This window comes from Mchenga conophoros, linkage group LG7, assembly GCF_057382185.1.
Source record: "Mchenga conophoros isolate Kocher_MC1m ecotype Shallow Benthic linkage group LG7, M_conophoros_male_GT1.1, whole genome shotgun sequence".
Taxonomy (NCBI): domain Eukaryota; kingdom Metazoa; phylum Chordata; class Actinopteri; order Cichliformes; family Cichlidae; genus Mchenga; species Mchenga conophoros.
The window spans coordinates 15,403,704-15,423,909 of record NC_140532.1 but is presented as its reverse complement, the minus strand read 5'-3'; the positions used below and the strand labels follow the sequence as shown (position 1 = coordinate 15,423,909).

General features: G+C 41.3%; 2 protein-coding genes across 6 annotated transcripts; one reads left to right on the top strand and one right to left on the bottom strand.

Annotated features, from left to right (window-relative positions):
• Positions 1-390: 390 nt before the first annotated feature.
• Positions 391-12,547, bottom strand: apba2a (amyloid beta (A4) precursor protein-binding, family A, member 2a). Of its 5 annotated transcripts, XM_085282438.1 has the most exons (13): positions 12,420-12,540; positions 9,523-9,610; positions 7,882-9,124; positions 7,522-7,629; positions 7,271-7,310; positions 7,043-7,188; positions 4,885-4,971; positions 4,606-4,791; positions 4,290-4,469; positions 3,737-3,949; positions 3,244-3,363; positions 2,714-2,854; positions 391-1,176 (listed from the first exon to the last, which is right to left on the bottom strand). In XM_085282438.1, the coding sequence occupies exons 3-13, from the start codon at positions 9,091-9,093 to the stop codon at positions 1,105-1,107; spliced, it is 2,505 nt and encodes an 834-aa protein (XP_085138564.1). In that variant the 5' UTR covers positions 9,094-9,124; positions 9,523-9,610; positions 12,420-12,540; the 3' UTR covers positions 391-1,104. The 5 variants fall into 5 exon arrangements, with proteins under 5 accessions (XP_085138564.1, XP_085138563.1, XP_085138566.1 ...); XM_085282437.1 differs by lacking the exon at positions 9,523-9,610 and having other exon boundaries at positions 12,420-12,547; XM_085282440.1 differs by lacking the exon at positions 9,523-9,610 and having other exon boundaries at positions 7,522-7,626; positions 12,420-12,547.
• A 347-nt stretch (positions 12,548-12,894) lies between these two features.
• Positions 12,895-19,048, top strand: fan1 (FANCD2 and FANCI associated nuclease 1). Its single transcript, XM_085282436.1, has 13 exons — positions 12,895-14,675; positions 14,759-14,899; positions 15,152-15,353; positions 15,430-15,663; positions 15,759-15,890; positions 15,969-16,077; positions 16,172-16,291; positions 16,406-16,570; positions 16,695-16,848; positions 16,966-17,069; positions 17,143-17,337; positions 17,895-18,023; positions 18,130-19,048. The coding sequence occupies exons 1-13, from the start codon at positions 13,178-13,180 to the stop codon at positions 18,265-18,267; spliced, it is 3,321 nt and encodes a 1,106-aa protein (XP_085138562.1). The 5' UTR covers positions 12,895-13,177; the 3' UTR covers positions 18,268-19,048.
• Positions 19,049-20,206: the final 1,158 nt, after the last annotated feature.

The following is a 20,206-nucleotide window of genomic DNA, read 5'->3' as shown; positions in this document are numbered from 1 at the left end:
AGACCAGTGCAATCTGGCTCTCACCAGAACAGAAAACATTAGAGTCTCTAGTTTCAGAAACACAACTCCTAAGCTGGCAGCATTATTGAATACCTGCAAGAGCCAGATGGCACAAATTTACGACGGGACTGGTGAACACATTTCTGAACATTTAATGATATACTAAGCAAAAACAAATGTGCTTTTTATTTCTAAAAGGAGATTTCTAAGCGACCCCACACTAGTGAGAAGCAGCGAGAGCCCGAATGTTGGAACATGTGGTTTCCTTGCATCAGATTCATGCACACACAGTGCTCTGATAGGTTGAATTGATTCTCTTGTAATCCTGTTAAATATGTTTTTTTTCTGTCCTGTAATTTTTTAAGAGCTGAATAAAATGAAAACAAACAAGTGCTCAGCAATGAAACTGTATTTTCTGTGTGTTATAACTGTACATTCATTCAGTATTGTATATTCTGATACATTCTTGTACGCTCTGGTAAAAGTAATGATCATCCATATACTGTATGTCCTTGAAAATTAAGAGTGTCTTTGGCCTTCAGCGTCACCACAATACACAGAGTTCAGTGCCTTTGTACAGCATCTTATTATCTTCTTTTGATACTAATTGTAATAGATTAACATGTTGGATTGAGAATGAATCCCTGGTCAGTAAATCGTATTCTTCGTTATCACATGCATATACTGCAGAAGTTATATGGCCTTTCCAATCAAGTCCTTGAGAAATCCAAAGTATTTACAGTAGAAGTACAATTTTAAACTCCATACACATTATAAAAATGACTAAATAAAAAATAAATGTACTAATTTATCTCTTCATAAGAAAATAAACATGACCGTAAAGCTACTTTTCTTCAACACCATAAACTCACGTACAGTACTACAGACAGAGTATTCACATTGTAAGGCCATTATGACGATGTAATTCAAGATAAAACCTGGGAAAATGAGAAACGGATGTTCTTTACAGCGTCGCGACAACAGGCCAAAAAAAATAAAATGATAGAAAAATAAATTCTCCTCGTCCCACTGAGCCACCCGTCTTATTGTCGTCACGCAGCCAGACATGCAGAGCTACAGTGGGGCTGATCCATGCAGGGTCCTCTATATGTAGACGGGCGTCTCCTGTCCCGTCAGCAGTCTGAACATCACAGCAGGCATCGTCTTCATGTTGATCTGGCACAGAGGGAAACATGAAAGAAGCAGGGTGGGTAAATGCAGGGTGTCAAACATGTGGCACACGGGCCCTGAATTGGCACCACAAAGACTCTGAGGCGGCCCACAGGAACGATTTGGGACTTTTAACTGCATTTTTATAAATTGTACAGTTTTTTCTACTGATAAAGGCCTCCTTCACGATTGTTCGTACTACACCTAAGTTAAAGAAAAAAAAGAACAATGAAATGACAAAGAAATCCTATTTTTTCACCATCTAATAGAAGAGTTTCTATTTCTTTATGGTATCTTTTAAAAAGCAAGAAAAACTTTGCTTTATTATTACAGGTCAGTCTGGGCAATGAGATACATTCTCTGTGCTTTTACACATCTATTACTTACAGTTTAGTCCCAAAGTGCCATGTTTACAGATTTCTTCCATTTACTACAGCAGAATTTCTTTATCATATAGAAAAACTGAGACATGCAGCTAAAATTGTACTTCTTTTTTTGTATGTGAAGATATCAGAGGGGTTCTGACTGGGGTTAAACTTATCCCTCGCCTGAAAGTCAAAGTGGGCTGTATGTGGCCCACAATGTAAAGTGAGCTCCCTGGGTTAACCCATCAACTTCAGATGCATTTACACATGCACAGATATGTAATCGGCCCTAATTTACTTACTCCTCTCTGTCCCACCAGAGACTGAGAAAAGGATTCAGATGTATTGCTGTCAAACAGAGATCTTTTCTATCAGAACGTACACTTGAAGAAATTACAGAGAAAATACAAGAGTGGTTGAAAATTAAGTTAAAGTTTTAAATAATATTCGGTACATATTTTTGATTATGTTTAACTTTAAGTTTTATTTACAGCATTGAAGCATTGAGCATCACAACACAAACTGGGATCTGAACCATCAGGTCTCCTCTGTATTCTCCATCCATTTGTTTGTGTTTAATACTAGTTTGATATGTTGCCATATTCATTTACTTTGGTCAAGAGTTAAAAGATGTATAACAATTTCCTGAAAAAATTTAAAAAATCAATGTGAAGCATGAGCTGCCTGACAGTTAGTTTGAAACAGCTGAGTTTATCTAATTGAAACAGCAAACAACGTGATGGTTTTATTGGAGTTAATGTGCTGGACTATGAGTCAACAAGGAAGGGCAAAAGAATTTCCCAAACTGTTCCTTTAAAGCACGCTCATAGGGATAAATTGTAAACTTGCACTCAAGGAAATAGATTCCTGTAATCACTGTGAAAGTACACAATAGTTAATTTCTCTGGAATGTGAGTTTTCTCACACAAACATCCTTTATTGTACTAGTCAGTTTTAATTTAAAAAAAATATTTAACCATGGTTTGTTTAATCACAGGATTTTATTGACTTTATTGACCCATCACTTACAGGCATTCTGTGGCCCTGTGTGTACCCAGTGATTTGGCTTTAAACCAAACTCTAATGTGCATGCATCTATGAAAGGCCTGTGTGGCACAGTGTTTGTGTGGTGCAGTAATCGGAGAAAATTGCCATCTTGTGTCATGAGGAGTTCCTACCTCACCCACAGAGATGGACAGGGTTTGAACTATCTTCTCGTGTGCCATGGCAACGACACTCTGACCATTTATTTCAATGATTCTGTGTCCAACACGAACGCCGCCTCTCTCAGCGATACCGCCTCGCATCAGGCTGCAGATCTGAGGAAGCAAAATAACCCCAAATGTGGAACTGCATCATAAATACCAACACTCCCAGTCAACAAGGGGGTATGTTGTAAATATTAACATATTTTTGGCATGTACTAGAGTAGCTTTCATGGTTCACAGTTCACAGTTCCTTATTTATCTTGGCCCTGGTGCAGCAGCTCAAAAACTATCAGAGCAGAATGACGCCTGAGCTTTTGGCTCACAGCAATTATTTGTACATACGCTGAGCTCATTATTGCTATTTTTAACATAAGCAGCCATCACTGTGATGCTATAACATGACAAAAAAACCTGCATGCACCTAAGCATTTAATAAGCCTGAGTTGAAAGTTCAATCTTAAGTTTAGAGTCATGGTAACGAGTGATACGGCTGCACTCACAATGCCATTTTGAACACTGAAGCCGAGCTGGAACTTGAGATCGGGTCTCTTGATGAGGACGGTGGTGACAGGAGGGCAGCTTACAATACTCAGCTTTACCTTCACCTGGTTCTTCAGACCCTGGGACACATTCAGAAACGCATTCACATGTTTCAGAAGTCAAAAGGTTTGTGGAGGTGGACTAAAGACTGGTGCTGTCCCTGTGCTTATGTGGTATTTCTATGTGCTTGTTAGTGTCATGGTCAAAATTACATTTATTCATTCGTGTTCTTCTTTCCTGTCCACTTAATCCTTTTAGGGTGAAAAGAGGGACCACCTAAAAGTCCACTAATATTTAGGTACTTTCACTGTAATTCATACTTTTGGGCTGTTCAGTCCAGCACTACTAACTACAGATAGTTTTCCTTGTGCTATTCTTTGATTCAAATACTTCCTTATCTAACTTATGACTCTAAGTAAAGGGCTAACTGGAGGTTCCTGATGTACTCCATACCTTAATGATGCCCTGGCAGGTGGCCAGTGGCAGCCCCACGAGACTTGTGTCATTGATGGACATAATCTGGTCGCCCACGTTGAGTTTTCCAGAGCGAGCTGCGGGCCCACTGTTCAGCATGCTGGCCAGGATGACCGTGGGCAGAATGGAGCCCCAGCCAGACTCGACTATTACCACGCCGAGGATCTCGCCTTTCTGCTTCTCTATATACAGCTGTAATACAGTATACAAGTATTTTTTAAACCTTTTTAAGCACACTTTGAATTTCATATTGAAAATTAAATCAAATCACTTTTATTGTCACATCACATGTGCAGGTACATTGGTACAGCACATGTGAGTGAAATTCTTGTGTGCGAGCTTCACAAGCAACAGAGTTGTGCAAAATACAATAATGGCTACATCTGAAACTAATAAATATATGTACAATATATAATAGTTTATGCATTTCATAATAGTATATGCATTTCATTTAGCGAGATTCTGTTAGGGTGGAAAATCCATCAGTCATCATTTACAATTAGCCAACAGTGGAATAAAAAACATGTCACACCTCTTTACAGTTGTCTGAATTTGAGAAATGAACGAGGTCATCGTGGTACATTTCCTGGGAGCTGATGATGTCACTGTATTGTTTCTGGCTCAGGTCGGTGGGATTGATGCCATTGGCTCGCAGGAATTCTCTGTAGGCCACACTGAACGCCTGACCAATAGACTGTGCGATTAGCTGCGCCTACGGGAAGGGGAGCATTTGGGGGAAACCGCTCAGCAGAAAGGCTATCCCAGCTGACAACAGCAAGGAAGTGACCAGAGATTATTGTAAAAATGTAAAACTAGAGCGTAAAGTAGAAAAGAATGGCAATACTTACATCCTCTGATTCAAAGACATAGCAGATCATTCTGTACTGGCTCTTCCCTTCGCTGGTGGAGTCCGAAGATTCAGAGAGCTCCTCTGATGAGGCCTGAGACATGCGCCTCCGTGCCATCAGAACTACAATGCTGCCGATGTCTGCGATGTAGGAGATGGTTCGCAAGGCACTGTCCATCATTGTTTCCTATGAGGAACAAAAGTAATGACAATCATGATTCAAAATAAATTGTGTTTATGCACAAGAAGAAGGCAACACACAAATTTAAGAGCCACTGACCTGTGTGTCAGCATTCAGTACTTTGACAGCTTTAGTGGAGATAAACAGGTCCACTTCTGTCATCATTTGAGAATCTTCATCTTGGCTCTTTGAGATAAACAGAATTTTAATAAGACGTTTTGCATTTCAGAGAATGAATGTGATGCTTTAATCTTGCATAGCATTTTTTTTCTTGCACCTCAATAATAACGCTTGTGCTTATGCCTGAAAGGCAGAGACAGTTTAAATTATTCTTTTCAAACTTTGCTTTTGTGACCAGCAGTTCATTTGTAGTTACATTCAAGGCACAAGCACAGGATATAACACTTAATACACAGGAACAAAAACATGTGGCCGTATCAAAAGAACAAAGTGGCCAAAAGAAAGACATGCAACAGCTCCACTGTGTGGTAAATAGATGAGGTTACTGCACAGCTGACTTTTTATAAATAGGTCACAAGCAACATACAGTTGTGGTCAGAAGTATTAATACGTGTTATGGTCATTGTAATTTAGGGCCTTGAATTATTTCTTTGAACTGTTCATTTTCTCAGTGTGGAAAGATTGTACAGCATACATCTTTATTGCACTTTGAAAAGAACTGGGTGCACAAGTTTGACTTTAGTTTGTATTTTTTTTCTAATCCACACAGTTTTAGATGTATACATACACCTCTACTAATATTTGGTTAAACGTCCCTTAGTAAGTTACACCTTTACCAGAAGCTTTTTGTAGCCATTAAGAAACTTCTGGCATAATTCCTGGTGTATATTTGACCACTCTTCTTGGCACACACCCGGTTTTTGCTAAGGCCATTCCAGCTGTTTAACGTTAGCCTGCTTCATCCATTCAAAAACCACCTCACACGTGTGCTTTGGATCACTGAGCTACTGGAACACGCTGAAGAACTTGGAGATAGTCATTCTTCTTCATTATTACAACCACTTTGTACAATGTAACAGTACTGCTGACAGCAAAACAGCCACAGTGCATGATGCTCCCACCACCGTCCTTTACAATTGGTACAGTGTTCTTAGGTTTGAAGCTTTCACCTTTACAAACATACTTGTTGTCAAGTGTGGACAAATAGCTCAATCTTTGTCTCATATGGCCATAAAACCTTTCTCCAGAAGGCATTTGGCTTGTCCATGTGGGCAGCTGCAAATTTCTCTCGAGCTTGAAGGTTTCCATTTTGGAGCAGGAGCTTCTTTCTTGGTCGGCACCCTCTCAGTCCGTGATGATATAAAACTGGATTCACTGTGGACAGTGATGCTGGTGTTCCAGCAGTTTCCAGCTCATGGTAGGCTTGAGCCTTAGTGGTTCCTGGGTTATTCCTGAACATCCTAACCAAATTCCTCTTATTGTAGGGGGACAGTCTGGGTCTAAATCCAGATCTCGGCAAAGTGATGACACATCTGAATAACATAGTTATGTACAGTTGTTTAAGTTAACAGGCCTTAACCTTGTCAAGTTAAAAGACAGAACTCAGCACCACTTATTAAAAGATTAAAGTAAGTGTATCTATATAATTGAGCCTGTATGTATACTTCTGGCCTTGTATGTATTAAATAACATCCATCCATTCACTTCCGCTTATCCTTTTCAGGGTCGTGGGGGGCACGGGAGCCTATCCCAGCTGTCATAGGGTGAGAGGCGGGGTACACCCTGGACAGGTCGCCAGTCTGTCACAGGGCTAACACACAGAGACAGACAACCATTCGCTCTCACATTCACTCCCGCATTCACACCTATGGGCAATTTAGATTGATTGATTAACCTAGCCCCGCTAACTGCATGTCTTTGGACTGTGGGAGGAAGCCGGAGTACCCGCAGAGAACCCACACCAACATGGGGAGAACATGCAAACTCCACACAGAAAGACCCTGGCCTGAACTACATACATATTATTTATTTCAACTGCGAGCATACATGTAGAATAAAGTCAAATCCCTAATAAAGTCGAGTCCCTCCAGCCAAAAATAAAAGCCAACTTTTCTAAGGCTGAAAATCCCAGATGGAGAACATCAAGAGAATCTAATCAAGTCTCCTGGACCCGAATTCAATTTGTTCCCTAGATTTCATTTCAGTTTGTTCCCACATTTTGATGCTGGCCAATTTAAAGATTTATGAACTAAATGGATGCATGTTGGTAGCTGTAACAACCCTGAAGAAGAATTACCTTGATTTGACTGACAGCTTCATGAGCCTGGGACATACGGACACTCTTGGATGGGTTTTTATCAGACAAAACTTGAGTGCAGCCAAGGTAGTTAGCAGCAAAGATGATCCCATCAATAAGGTCTTCTGGCTCACAGGGACCTGGGACTGTGTGACAAAAAGACCCCTGTAACGTGCAGCACAGATTCATAAAAATGACAACATTTTGAGAATATTCTGAGATATTTACCATCCTCAAAGCTGGGAAACGAAGCAGCTTCCTGTGTTTTCTTTTTTAAAAAATGTAATAAGTTGGACTTCAAGGGCAAATATTTTGCAGATACAGTATAAAAACCTATATCTATCACAATATCCACGATTGCCTACATACAAAACTTACAAAAACAAATGTTTCTTGGGAATACGATTAAAGAGACAGTAAAAGACAGTTTTTTGATCAAAAACTGGATGATAAGAAGCTAAAAGTAGCTGAATTTTAACCTTGGGAGTGTTGCTGTCTTCTGCAGAGACAGGCTCTGGACACTGAGACCTCGTCGCCTGCTCTGGCAGCTCCTCAGGTATTGCAGCCGGGCTGAGCTTCTCATTCTGCTAAACAAAAATAAGTGGGGGGTGTTTTCTTCTTATCTTGGACAGTTTGTGTTTTTTAACATTTCTTGTTGTCCTGTGCCGATTAAGAAGAACTCATAAAAAGTGATGAAGACTATTTCTGGCGATGCATAAAATTAAAATTGTGCTGATCCCCTCTAAACCACAGCAGAGGCAGGTTTGGCACAAACATTTACAATCACAAGCCACAGGGGACAAGAGCTGACAAAGATGTGTCCTATTTGCATTGCTTACCTGCTGGGGTTTCTCTAGCCGTCTCTGTCTCTCCTCGAGAGACTCCCTCTGTTGTTCTGGTGTGTGAAGAGGAGCCAGGGATGGCTTGATAACCCTGGGTTCATTCTCCCGGCTGTTAGCAGTGGAATTACTGGGTCTGGGAACAGGAGGAGGCTCTCTGTGAGGCTGGGGTTTCTGGGTTTCAGTAGGAGGCTGAGCATGGGAGTGGCGAGGTGGGGGAATAGGGTGTTGCTTACTGGAACTGGACCTAGCTTTGGTCCTCACGGCAACTTTTTTGCAGTCCCTGGGCAAAGTCTTTGGACGCTGCTCAGTGTTGCTGGTCATGCATCCTTTGATCCCAGAGGCAATTTGCTCGATGCCCTCTCCTGTTCCCCTCCTTCCTCGCCCTTTACCCTGCCGCTCCTTCTCCTTTGAATCTATGTGAGATGGCTCACACTTCTTGCTGGCTCCTAGGACATTAGGGTTCCTTGTGACTCGGACGTCACCTTCTCTTTGCCGTTCCTCTCCCCCCTTCCTAATTCTTTCGTTCTCATTACCCTGATAAAGGCTAGCCTGCCTCTGAATACTGTCCTCCGTCTCCTCTAAATCCTCTATAAATTTGGCCCCATCTAGCACCTCTTCTATCTCATCTCCATCACCGAAGAAGAACCTGTCCTCCTGGCCCTTTTTAACTCCCCCTTCTGTTTCATCACCAGCAACTGGAGCACAATGCGACCTGAAGCGATGGCTCATCTTACTCGGCTTAGCGTCTGATTGTGATCCCTCACATATTTCTGTGCCATGCCGTGGCCTCGGAGTCATCTGGTCAGGAGCACTGGTGTTCTCATTAGTATTATCACTGACAGCATGCTTTATATAGCCACCGTCCTCAGGACAGTACTGCTTGTAATACCTCATGTCCACACCGCCCTCTCTGTTCAAATGCAGAACCTCATCATAGTCCTGCTCGACATCGGAGCCCACGTTGTCGTACTCAGAGCAGGTGTCCTCCATGTCCTCAGGACTAGGGTCACAACTCATGTAATAGTGATTTGCAGAAACAGGAGAAGTCAGCTGGTCATTATTATCCTCCTCCAGCGCACAAGGTGGTTGCTCAGTCGCCTCGTTCACCAAACCTCCCCGCTCTTCTTTGCTCTGTCCAGGACCGGGGCATGATGAAGTGCCGGGTACCAATATTTTGGAAATGGATCCTGGCCTCTTTCCATGAGCCATAACTGGCCCCTTTAGCCCACTACCCTAAGCCCTGTAAACATTAATAGAAAATCAATTTCACATTTTTGAGAAATGTTATATTTTCAACAGTATATCATCATTCAGACTCTTTATATTATTATGAAAAATAACTGAACACATATTGTATTTTGCAAATGACGTAGGTTCATCACACTGGAGAAATCACCTTCCAAAGACTTCGATGCTCTCTTTCATAAAAACAGAAACTCTTCAGCAACTCTTCTCAGTTTTCGAGCTCCTCTGCTACAAGCCTACAGCACAGGTGCCGTCAATTTAAATAACCAAACATCAAAGATTCCTCTTTGCATATGGTCAAAGATCCACTTTTGTATACAGTGACTATCTCTGTCATACTTTAAAAACACACACACATCCTCCCTCCGTACCAAACATCCATATTTTACTTACATGCACCATCTCAGTCCATTTGTCTTTGATGGTGTTTGTTATCTGTGATCTTGGTCCGTTGTGCCTGCTCTAATTTTGTCTTGATGTCCTGCAGAACAGGAAGCCTGCAGTAAAACTACAGACACACAGCCTTCCTTCTGCAACACTGCTCTCTATTCTTAGCACCTCCCACCACAGAAGCACAGACATATGCAGATGCTCTATACTGGCTTATTGTAAGTCAGTCTGCCTTCACACACAATTTAAACTCTTCTCTTGCGGGTGAAAGTCATCTGCTTAACCTAGTCTAGCTCTCTCACACACCGCTTGAAATATAACATCCTAAAAAGTTATTACAAAATTCTGGCACAAGTAATGCTGACAAAAATGCTGCCCATGCCTGCTTTCAGATTGTAGCATGTGGTGTTTTCTATAAACTATGTTATTGTTTTATAGTTTGCTAAACAGTATCTTCAAGAAGCTGCCTTGAAAAACAGTAAAGAACCAAAGAACAACAACACAAAACTGTCTAAATTAGTCAGAAAGTACTTCACAGCTGAACCGATAGAAATTAATCGTGGAAAAATGATTACAGCTGTTAATTAAAAGTAAATACTGGCATTTAACGAGTTCCAGCCTCTCGAATGTAACTATTTGGGTTTTTTTTCTGTCATTCTTTTACCGATAGTCTACAGTTGACAGAAACGAGAAAATTTAAATAGAGACATGATAGTCTACATTGACCAGACACTTTATAAGGTACACCTAAATGGTACAGAGCTGAACCCCCTTGTGCTTTCGGAACTGCCTTAATTTTTCATGGCATGGATTCAACAAGGGTCTGGAAACATTCCTCAGAGACTTTGGTCCATATTGACATGACAGCATCACACATTTGCTGCAGATTTGTTGGCTGCACCTCCATAATGTGAAGTCCACCACACCCCAAAGCTGCACTACTAGATTGAGATTGGGTGACTGTGGAGGTCATTTGAGTACAGTGAACTCCCTGTTGTGTTCTGGAAAGCAGTTAGAGATGATTTGAGCTTTGTGATATGGTGTGTTCTTCTGCTGTCATAAAAGGATGGACATGGTCAGAAACAGTAACCAGGTAGGCTGTGGTGTTTAAGTGATGCTCAGTTGGCACTAAGAGGCCTAAAGCGTGCCAGGAAAATATACTTGGAACCACTGCTGGTGCTGCTTTTATGTTTTTTACTCCAGATTCAGACCCTATTTTGCAGCAGTCTCAGTTTCCTGTTCTTATCTGAGAGGAGTGGCACCTTGTGCGGTCTTTTGCTGCTGTCACCCATCCGCTTCAAGGACTAACATCATGTGCATTCAGAGATGCTCTTCTATATGCATAGACTGTACCAAGTACTTATTTGAATGACTGTTGCCTTCCTATCATCTCGAAGCAGTCTGGCCATTCTCATCTAACCTCTGACATTCAACAAGGAAAAACGCCGCTCACTGGATCTTATCTCTTTTTCTGACCATTTTTCTCTATAAACCCTAGAAATGGCTGTAATCCCAGTAGATCAGCAAGTTCTGAAACAACTCAGAGCAGCTTGCCTTGCACCAACAACCATGCCACATTCAAAGTCCCTTAAATCAGCCCCATTTCTCATTCCAATGCTCAGTTTCAATGTCAACAGCCTGGTTCGACCATGTCTGCATGCGTAAATATGCATTTAGGCATATGCCATTAACTTTGTTGCCATGTGATTGGCTGATTAAATATTTGCGTTAACAAGCAGCTGAACAGGTGTACCTGACAAAGTGGCTGGTGAGTGTGCATTCAACATATATTCTCAATCAAGAAAACATCTGGCAGATTAAGAAATGGGGAAATATCTGTTATTCGCAGCCCTACTGTAATAATACAAATGTACAACAGCAGGATTTAACACCAGTAAATTAGAGAGTATCCATCAATACAACATAAAAATGCTGTTGATTTTATTTATCAATATTATAATGATATAATTTATGATTCTCTCAGCTCTGAATTCCACCAAATCTCTTTTCATCCCTGTCATCATTTAAAAGAAGTGAGCTCCTTAAGTGTGAATGTGATGCTCTCAGTTTAGTAATACATGCTTTACATTTGATTAGTACAGGATATGTGAGAGGCAGCACACTGACAGTGCTGTGCTACACGCCCAGTATAAACATGTCATCATCAGCATCCTCATCTCAGCATGAAGCATCTAAGCTTGAGGCTGAAAAGAAAAATCATAGAGCAAACTATTTGGCTCAAGCTAAAAAGACTCCACAACGAAATGAATCCTATCAGTGTTGATCAGGTCATTATGCAACTGGGATTATAGCATCATCAGCACAAAAAACCTCTAATCCCTGCTAACAGTCCTAAGCATGACTTCTCCATGGTGCTGAACTGGCAATTAAAACAACAGGGGCAATTACAGAGTAGAATTGGCCTTCACCATTGCAGTTTTCTTGCACCTGCCCTGCCCTTGAAGAATGAGTGGTAGTATTTTATAAAGCTATTACGCCTAACTTTTGCCGCAGCTGCAGGGGTGGTTGTTGCTGTGGCTCCAGTCTCCCCACAAGTGGACGCCGCATTTCCCTCTGCCTAGATGTCGATAAGATAATCGGATATGTCCTGCGCATATACCGTGCATTAATGGAGCGCGCTCCCTCCACACACGCTCTCTAGTGGTTATACCATCTGGAGGCATCTTATTATCCTACAGCAGCTGGAAAATTCACATCGACCTTGATGTGAAGCATGGAGACTGCACCATGCTGACACCCAACTAATGGGCTGATGTGCCACAGGAGCACGCACATCTAGCATCGTTTTCGCTCTGTGACAGAAACACGAGCAGGCCTACATGCATCAATATTGCATGCTCCCCTCTATACGTGCATTAATATATGTGTGTGCCACTTACCGACATCAGTCCTGTGGGGGCCTCTCCCTTAAAATGCCCGTTTGCTGATCAGATGAGATTGATCTCCGGGATGGTGATTTTTGAATAAAAGCCGCACAGCAGCCCAGGAACCTGTGTAGAAAATACACCCCCTAACACAGGCACACACGCACCATGTGCTCACTAGTCGCACTGTTCTACCCAACATAAAACATTAATGCACACGCAGATGCACCTCTATATGAATGGATTGTATTTTTATGTTTGTTTGTTTGTTTGTTTTTAATTTTTTAGTCATTTTATAATTTGTTTAACAGCATAAGTGGTGGCTTGTAAGTCATTAAATAGACACCCAAGGTGTGATTTATATTATTAGATTATCTTTACTTTAAAGCCATATTTAATATGATTATATCTTACAGCTTCCTAGGATTTATTTGCGTTTGTTGAGGAAAAATATCGATGTATCTGGGATCGATTTCGATGTTCTGCGCTCTACTGGTTGTGCCTAAGAAGCGGGATTGGGTGCCATATCTGCTATCGGTATGTTAGCTATTGTTTTGAACCGCTGACAGGCTGTATTTTATAGTTTTCTGCTGGATTTGTGAAGCACTAAGAGTCGCAAATGTGTGACCATTTTAAATGAGACATAGGTAAGCTAGCATACGAAGCATTTCTACACCGAAAGCGCAACTGTCAGAGTATGCAACAAAGAAAACCTGTGGGGGAAAATAGTTTTCACCGAGCAGCACCACCACTGCCGCCTGCATTGCTGAAACATGGCCGAGCGAGCTAACAAAGGCAAACTCAGGGGACGTTTATCATTGTCGAGAACCAAAAAGACGGACAATGTTGTTAAAGTTGGCACTGCTGCCAGGGGTGCCACCACAAGTCCAATCACGTCGTTCTTCTCCAGCAAGCCTCCGCCTAAGCTGGCCTGTCCCCTGTGTGGCCAGCTGGTACCGAGATTCAAGATCAATGAGCATATTGATCTGCAATGTCAGAACTTTGAGAGAGGAGACAGCACTGTCGGCTCAGCAAGTAATAGTGTTATCTCAAGCACTCAGCTGTCACCCAGAAGGAGTCTCCCAGAGTCTCCCGCGGAGGATCGAAAAGTGGAAGAAGCGGGTGAAAAAGGCAAAGAGACCAAAACAAGCCCTTATTTCAAAAAGAATAACTTTCAGCAGGCACCACGGGAAATAAACAGCAAGACGGTGGTCAGGACCATTGACCTTGGAAGTCTTTCTTCTAAATTATCTAGAAAATTTCATAAGGCACCTGAAAGGAAAGAAACAGTGGACGAACTTGATGAGACACTGAATAGCTCACAGAAAGAAAATCTTCTGATTCAGAGTTTAGAAGACAAAAAAGAGGACCTGCCAGTCAGATCAACCAGTGTCGTCTGTGTAGCAGCAGTGGAAGATCCATCACATTCAGAAAAACAACATAAATTTGAAAACAAAGCATCTAAATCTGATACTGTCCAAAAACAAGTTACTCCGAAGCCGCACTCTTCTCCCTCCAAACCAGCAAATAATTCACAACAGGCACCACGGGAAATAAACAGCAAGACTGTGGTCAGGACCATTGACCGGGAAAGTCTCTCTTCCAAATTATCTGGAAATTTTCATAAGGCATCTGAGAGGAAAGAGACAGTGGATGAACTTGATGAGACACTGAATAGCTCACAGAAGGAGAATCTTCTGATTCAGAGTTTAGAAGATGAAAAAGAAGGTATGACACGCCGGTCCACCAGTGTCACCTGTGCAGCAACAGTACAAGACCCATCACATTCAAAAAAACAACATAAATTTGAAAACAAAGCATCTAAATCTGATACTGTTCAAAAACAAGTTGCTCCAAAGCCACACTCTTCTCCCTCCAAACCAGCAAAACGAAAAAGTAAATCTTCCATTAGTAAGGCAGCTAGCTTTAAAAAGAAAGCCAAGCTGGAGAAGAAGTCCTCTGAAGGTAAAGCTGGAACAACTGATCTGGATCAGCATGAAACTGTAGTAGCGTTATCTGCTTGTGACCAACCTTTGAATTTAGAGGAAACGTGTGAGGAAAAGGTTGCGGTTGTCAGTGGTGATTTACTCCCAGTGTTTGGTGCCGATAGCATCACAAGTGAGCAGAGCTCGACTACGGCTTCGCCGCACCTTCCCTACTACCTCAGGAACTTCAAAACTGTACTACACGCTGTGCTGGAGAATGAGGATGACAGAGAGTTGTTCAACCAAGATGATTTGTCCTTTATACGTGCATTTGAAAATCTGTCAGGTATGTTAAAATATTATTCAATAGTTATTCTAAAAACTGTGAAAATCTGGCTTTATTGTTCACATGTATTCTCTCTCTTGAAGTCATGGGACAGAAGTTGTATGTGAGGCTTTTTCAGAGGAAACTGAAGTGGCTCCAAGTAAATAAGCTGGATTATGAAGAGATATGCAGCGATCTTGGACCCATTTCACAGGAACTGGTTCAAAGTGGTTTTCTGGAGACAGGTAAATGTGTAAAAAATTTAATGTCTCCTTTTGTTACTGTCATTTTGTTACCGTTCGATATTCATGTTTTTCCAATTATGTTATTAATATGACTGCACTGATCACATTTAGCTATTATGTTGGCATCATGTTAATGGTTGAAGCTAGGAAATACAGTAAAATGTTTGGAATAAACATCAAATTACATCAATGAATAAACATCACCAAATTTTCTCTAATAATGTCCACGTCTGGTGTTTTTACCTCTCAAAGAGAATGACCTTGAAGACTTGGGTGAGGCTCTGGATCTCCTGCCGGCTCCTGAACTCAAAGCTTTGGCTAAGACTTTCCACCTGGGCAATTCAGCGACCCAAAAACAGCAGGTAGTGGACGGGCTGCTCCGCCTTAGCAAGCAAAAGTCTCTTTTCACTCTGACCACTGCACAAAACAGTGTCGGAGCAGTGATTCTTAAACGGTAAGATAATTATTTATGTTATGTTTTTTTAGTACCAGTATTGCAGTGGTGGTCACACCCCATCCTGTCTTTAAAGGGCTAAGCAGCTTGCAGGTTCCTGTGTCCGTCTCTGTCGGGGTCCTCGGGCTGTCTTCTCTCGTGTTCTCCTGCTCTTCTCTCTGACGGACACCGTGGAAGAAGAGGAGATGGCAGCTGGAGGACAGAGCCAGCTTTATACCATCCTTTTGGTAAACTCAGGTCGTCTGGCCTTCCCAGACTATACAGTACAGCGTGTAGCCAAGGTTTTTCAGGATAGAGAGGACCTTATCAGGTAAGGTTCTACCAAAATATCTATAATGACTTTCTTATGTTTTATCAAGCAGGATAGGCACAAATAAGTACTAATAATGGCATGCATCACACCAGATATGAAGCTTCCATGCGAGCACTGCAAGAGGTGATCCTGGCTATGCAGGGTGGTCAGTGGGAGACGGCCATGGAGCTCTATGCTGCAGCCAAAAGTCAATGGCTAGTGCTGAAGAAAAACAATGACCTCAGGTGCGAAATCATAAACATTTGCTTCAGTGTTTCCAAAAACAGTCAGTTGTGACTGATAACAATATGATTTGTTTGCAGTCATCAGGAAAAGCTGCCTGTATTTCTGCGCTGCTTCACTGCAGGATGGGCTTACACTCGAATTTTATCCAGAGGGGTCGAGATTTTGCAAAGGCTCCGTCGCTATGAGGTTTCTGAACCTGTCCATTCACCGCGAAACACAAATTAAAGTGCTTGTTCATGTCATTGTTGAAGATCTCATGGGTCTTCTGTTCGTGTCACAGGAAGCAGTTGAAGAGCTGCGGTCTTTGCTATTGCAGTCCGTTTACTGTCCTGACAGCCGCGGGCGATGGTGGGACAGGCTGGCACTAAACGTTCACCAGCACCTCAAAAGTCCTGAGCAAGTCTGCACCCTTCTCTGTTCTCATTCACGTCCTACTGAGACAGTCTGATTTAATTTTTTGTCAGATGTCTTGTGTTAATCTTTCAATTGTTGGACTGTGTTCTTTACCTGTCAGGCTATCTGTGCTATTAGAGATGGGCTGTCAGACCCTTTGGTGCGTACAGGACATAAACTCGCGCTGCATCACAGAGCTGTTAGAATGAAAGAGTCTGCCAGCTGCAAGAAGTACCGCCTGCAACTGAGAGACCTGCCCACTGTCCAAGTACAAGATGTCAAGCATGTATGTTTTTCACAGTGTCAGTGTGTGGGTTTCAAAATGGAACAGCTTAGTTTTTTAGCTCACCTAAAAGATGCTTTTGTGTGTGTCTGTGTGTTTGTTTGTTTGTTGTTACATCTGACTGCAGGTGACTATTCGAGGACAGCTGTTTCCTCATGAGGGAGGCATGGGAAAGTCTAAATTTCTTTTACCAGCAAATGAAGAGGGCGCTCATTCCACTGTAATATGCTCTGTAGAGGAGCTGTCCTTGGCGCATTACAGACAGCAAGGTTTTGACCAAGGTAAACAACTTTTTTTCTCCTGTAAAAATGTATAGATACAAACAGAAACAGTAGGTTTTTTTGTTTTTTCTTTTGTTTAAGTATTATTATTATTATTATTATTATTATCATCATCAGGGATCCATGGAGAGGGTTCAACATTCTCAACACTGTTTGCTCTCCTGCTGTGGGACATCATTTTCATGGACAGTATTCCAGATGTCTTCCGAAACCCATACCAGGTAAAGAAAGGTCTATACGTGTTTATCTGAATATGTATGAAACTCTAGAGCTCACGTTTGTTTTCCCTTACAGACGTGTCCGCTGGATTTTTACACCGACTGCTTTTATGAAAACAGAAAGGATGCAATCGAGTCTCGTGTCCAGTTACTTTGTGAGGCGTCTGTGGAAACTCTGCAAAATATGTTGGAAGATGTCTGGAATTCCCAGGAGGGAAAAGTGTGTTCGTTGGTGAGCTGGGAACGTTTCTCATCCCTTCAGCAAGCGCAGGTACTTAAGGTTTTAAAAGTACATGTTGAGTGCTGTCAGTATACAGTGTTTCTCACATTATGTGTCAGCGCAGTGGGGCAGATGAGGACACATTTTCCTCAAACACACTCTAATAATTGTCTCACCTCATTACCAAGTTTGGCGCATCCTTCATTGACAGATTAGCACGTAGACTCTTGCTTTGGAGCCATGCTGGTGTAATACATTTAGAATGGGGTTTGAAACTTTCTTGTGAAGCATTCAATGAATCTGTATGAGCTGATAATAGAAAAATAAGAAACAAGAAAAGGTCAGTAAACGTGCCCTTGTCCTGGATTTTTTTTTTTGATGGCGTTGCTGGCATCCAGTTGAAGAAGACCATGTGTTTTTTTTTCTTTGTACTGTTTTCATTGTTTTTTTTGTTTTTATTTATATTTTACACAATGTGGTTTTTTTTTTTTTGGGGGGGGGGGGGGGGGGGGGGGGGATTGTAAGTTTCTACATTTCTTACTGTAGGTACCAACATGATACTGATGTGCAATTAGATGCTGATTTTCTTTTCTTTTTTCTCTCCCCAGTCTCTTGTTGCATGCCTGGGTGGAGCCTTTCTAGGTGGAGTAATAGCACGAATGGCAAAAGACTACAGGCACTGCCGTGGAGGTTTGCCCGATCTTGTGGTGTGGAACAGCTCAAACAACAGCTACAAGGTGAGATCACCTGCCATCCTGGCTTGTTTTGTTCTCTGTTTTTTATGGAATCAGGAGATTTTTGGTGCCCAGTAGTTTAAACTCTTGTGATGTCATGTGATTGTAGCTGGTGGAGGTGAAGGGGCCCAATGACCGACTGTCTCACAAGCAACAGATCTGGCTGGATGAGCTGCAGAAACTTGGGGCCGATGTGGAGGTGTGTCACGTGACTGCTACTGGAGCCAGAGGAGCTCGTCTGGAATAAACGGACACAGAGAAATTGACTGATAAGACTTGTGCTGCTAATTAATCAGACTGCGGTCAAAAAGAAAACATCTGCAATCGGACATGCTGGGAAAAAAACATCCTGTTTGATCAACCTATAGAGAATGGTGTAAATCTTGATTTCAAAATCTATAAAATTTCACCTTTCTATGTAGGAGGAGGTTAATGTGCTTTGTTTTGTATGGCATTATCATCTGGTCTTCAACAGGAAGTCGTGCACTATGTGATGAGGATCATCGTTAACAGCTTCCAGGATCAAAAATTGCAACTGATGCATGACAGTAAATAGATCCAGCCACTACACTAATATAATGGTGTTTCCTTTTTGGGACATCCTGTAATCACAGGATTGTGTGTTGCCATGCAACCAAGACTCACATTTTCTTGGCTGCTTGTAAATTACATGACAGCTCTATGAGTTTGTTATGCAATTAAACACTGTGATAATATGCCTATAAATAAGCTTTTTGCCAGTAAGCATTGGGTAATCAAAGATATCAGCTGGGTGCAAAAGAAGAAGTCATAGGGCTACTTTTAATCAGAGTATTTTAGGGCAGAACTGAAGGAAATTTTTAGTCAGCCCAAAAAAATCTGCTTCCTTTTTAAATGCTGTATAAAAAATAATAATAAAGAAAGAAAAAAATCTTGAAACAGATTTTCTGTTAATAAGCTAAGACTCTGCCTCAGCATGTTCATTTCAAACTTTGACATTGCCGTAAATCAGTTATTAACAATAAAAGTGTATCATAGTTGATAAACTACCCCTCCACAGTGGCTCCGTACCCTGCCAAGAAAAGTGGTCATGCTTAATGCCGTGTACAGTCATCCTCCCAAAGGCCCATTATTTCTTTTTTAAATTATCAGTCAATCTGTGGTTTGCTTTCTCTATTAACTTAGTAAGTGTTCAGTCTGAATTGGTTCCCTGATGCTAAGATGACAAAATCGTATTACTGGTATGATGTGACTCAGTCACTTTACTGTAAGACTCATCTCAGAACAAGAACACTGAGAAAAAAACACCACCACTGACAGATGACGCTACATCAGGTATGAGAAGAGTCCATGAATCCAGAATAATCTGAATCTGGATCAGAGATATTTTATTGAGAACATAAAGACGATCATGAGTTTTTTAATATTTCAGTTTGATATAAAGTTGTGAAGATAAGACAAAATTTCCAACTTTTCCCATCATTCAGTGATCAGAATCAGAATGGGGTTTATTGCCAAATGTTGAGCAGGTTTACAACATTAGGAAATTGCTGCGGTGCTTCAGTGCAAACATAGTGTCATAAATAGCACTTAAATAGACATGGAAAAAAATAAAAGTAGGGATAAGAATTAAAAGTGCTACGTGGAAAGATATGTGCATGAGATATACATGAGATATATACATGAGAATAAGAATTAAGAGTGCTACGTTGAAAGATATATACATGAGTGCAGGTGGTGATCAGTGCCAAACATGGAATGATGCAGTGACACAGCGTAGGGTCATGTGTTAGTGATGAAGAATGTATCAGAAATCCCTTTATCCAGATCTGGATTAAGTCAAATTTGGGCCAACTCCCACTTCTGATTTTTAAGAAATCGAGTAAATTCATCCATAACAAACAAATAAGCTGAACCAAAATACAGAGGTAATAAAGTGAATCTTTTCTAAGGTTAAACAGGCTTAGGACACACTGTTTAAACTGAGTGTTGTGAATGAAGCAACATACGTTTTTGGCAGTTTATGAGAATTTATAAAGTATGCCAAACCTACAACCACAAAATAAAAAAGAATAATAGATGGATAAATGTTAATTTTAATGTTTTTTTATTTCAATTTGATAATTGTAAAAGAAATTATTCCAACCTGTCCAAACAGGTTTTGAGTAATGCTGCTAACACCCAGACAAACCAACCACAACCTCCTC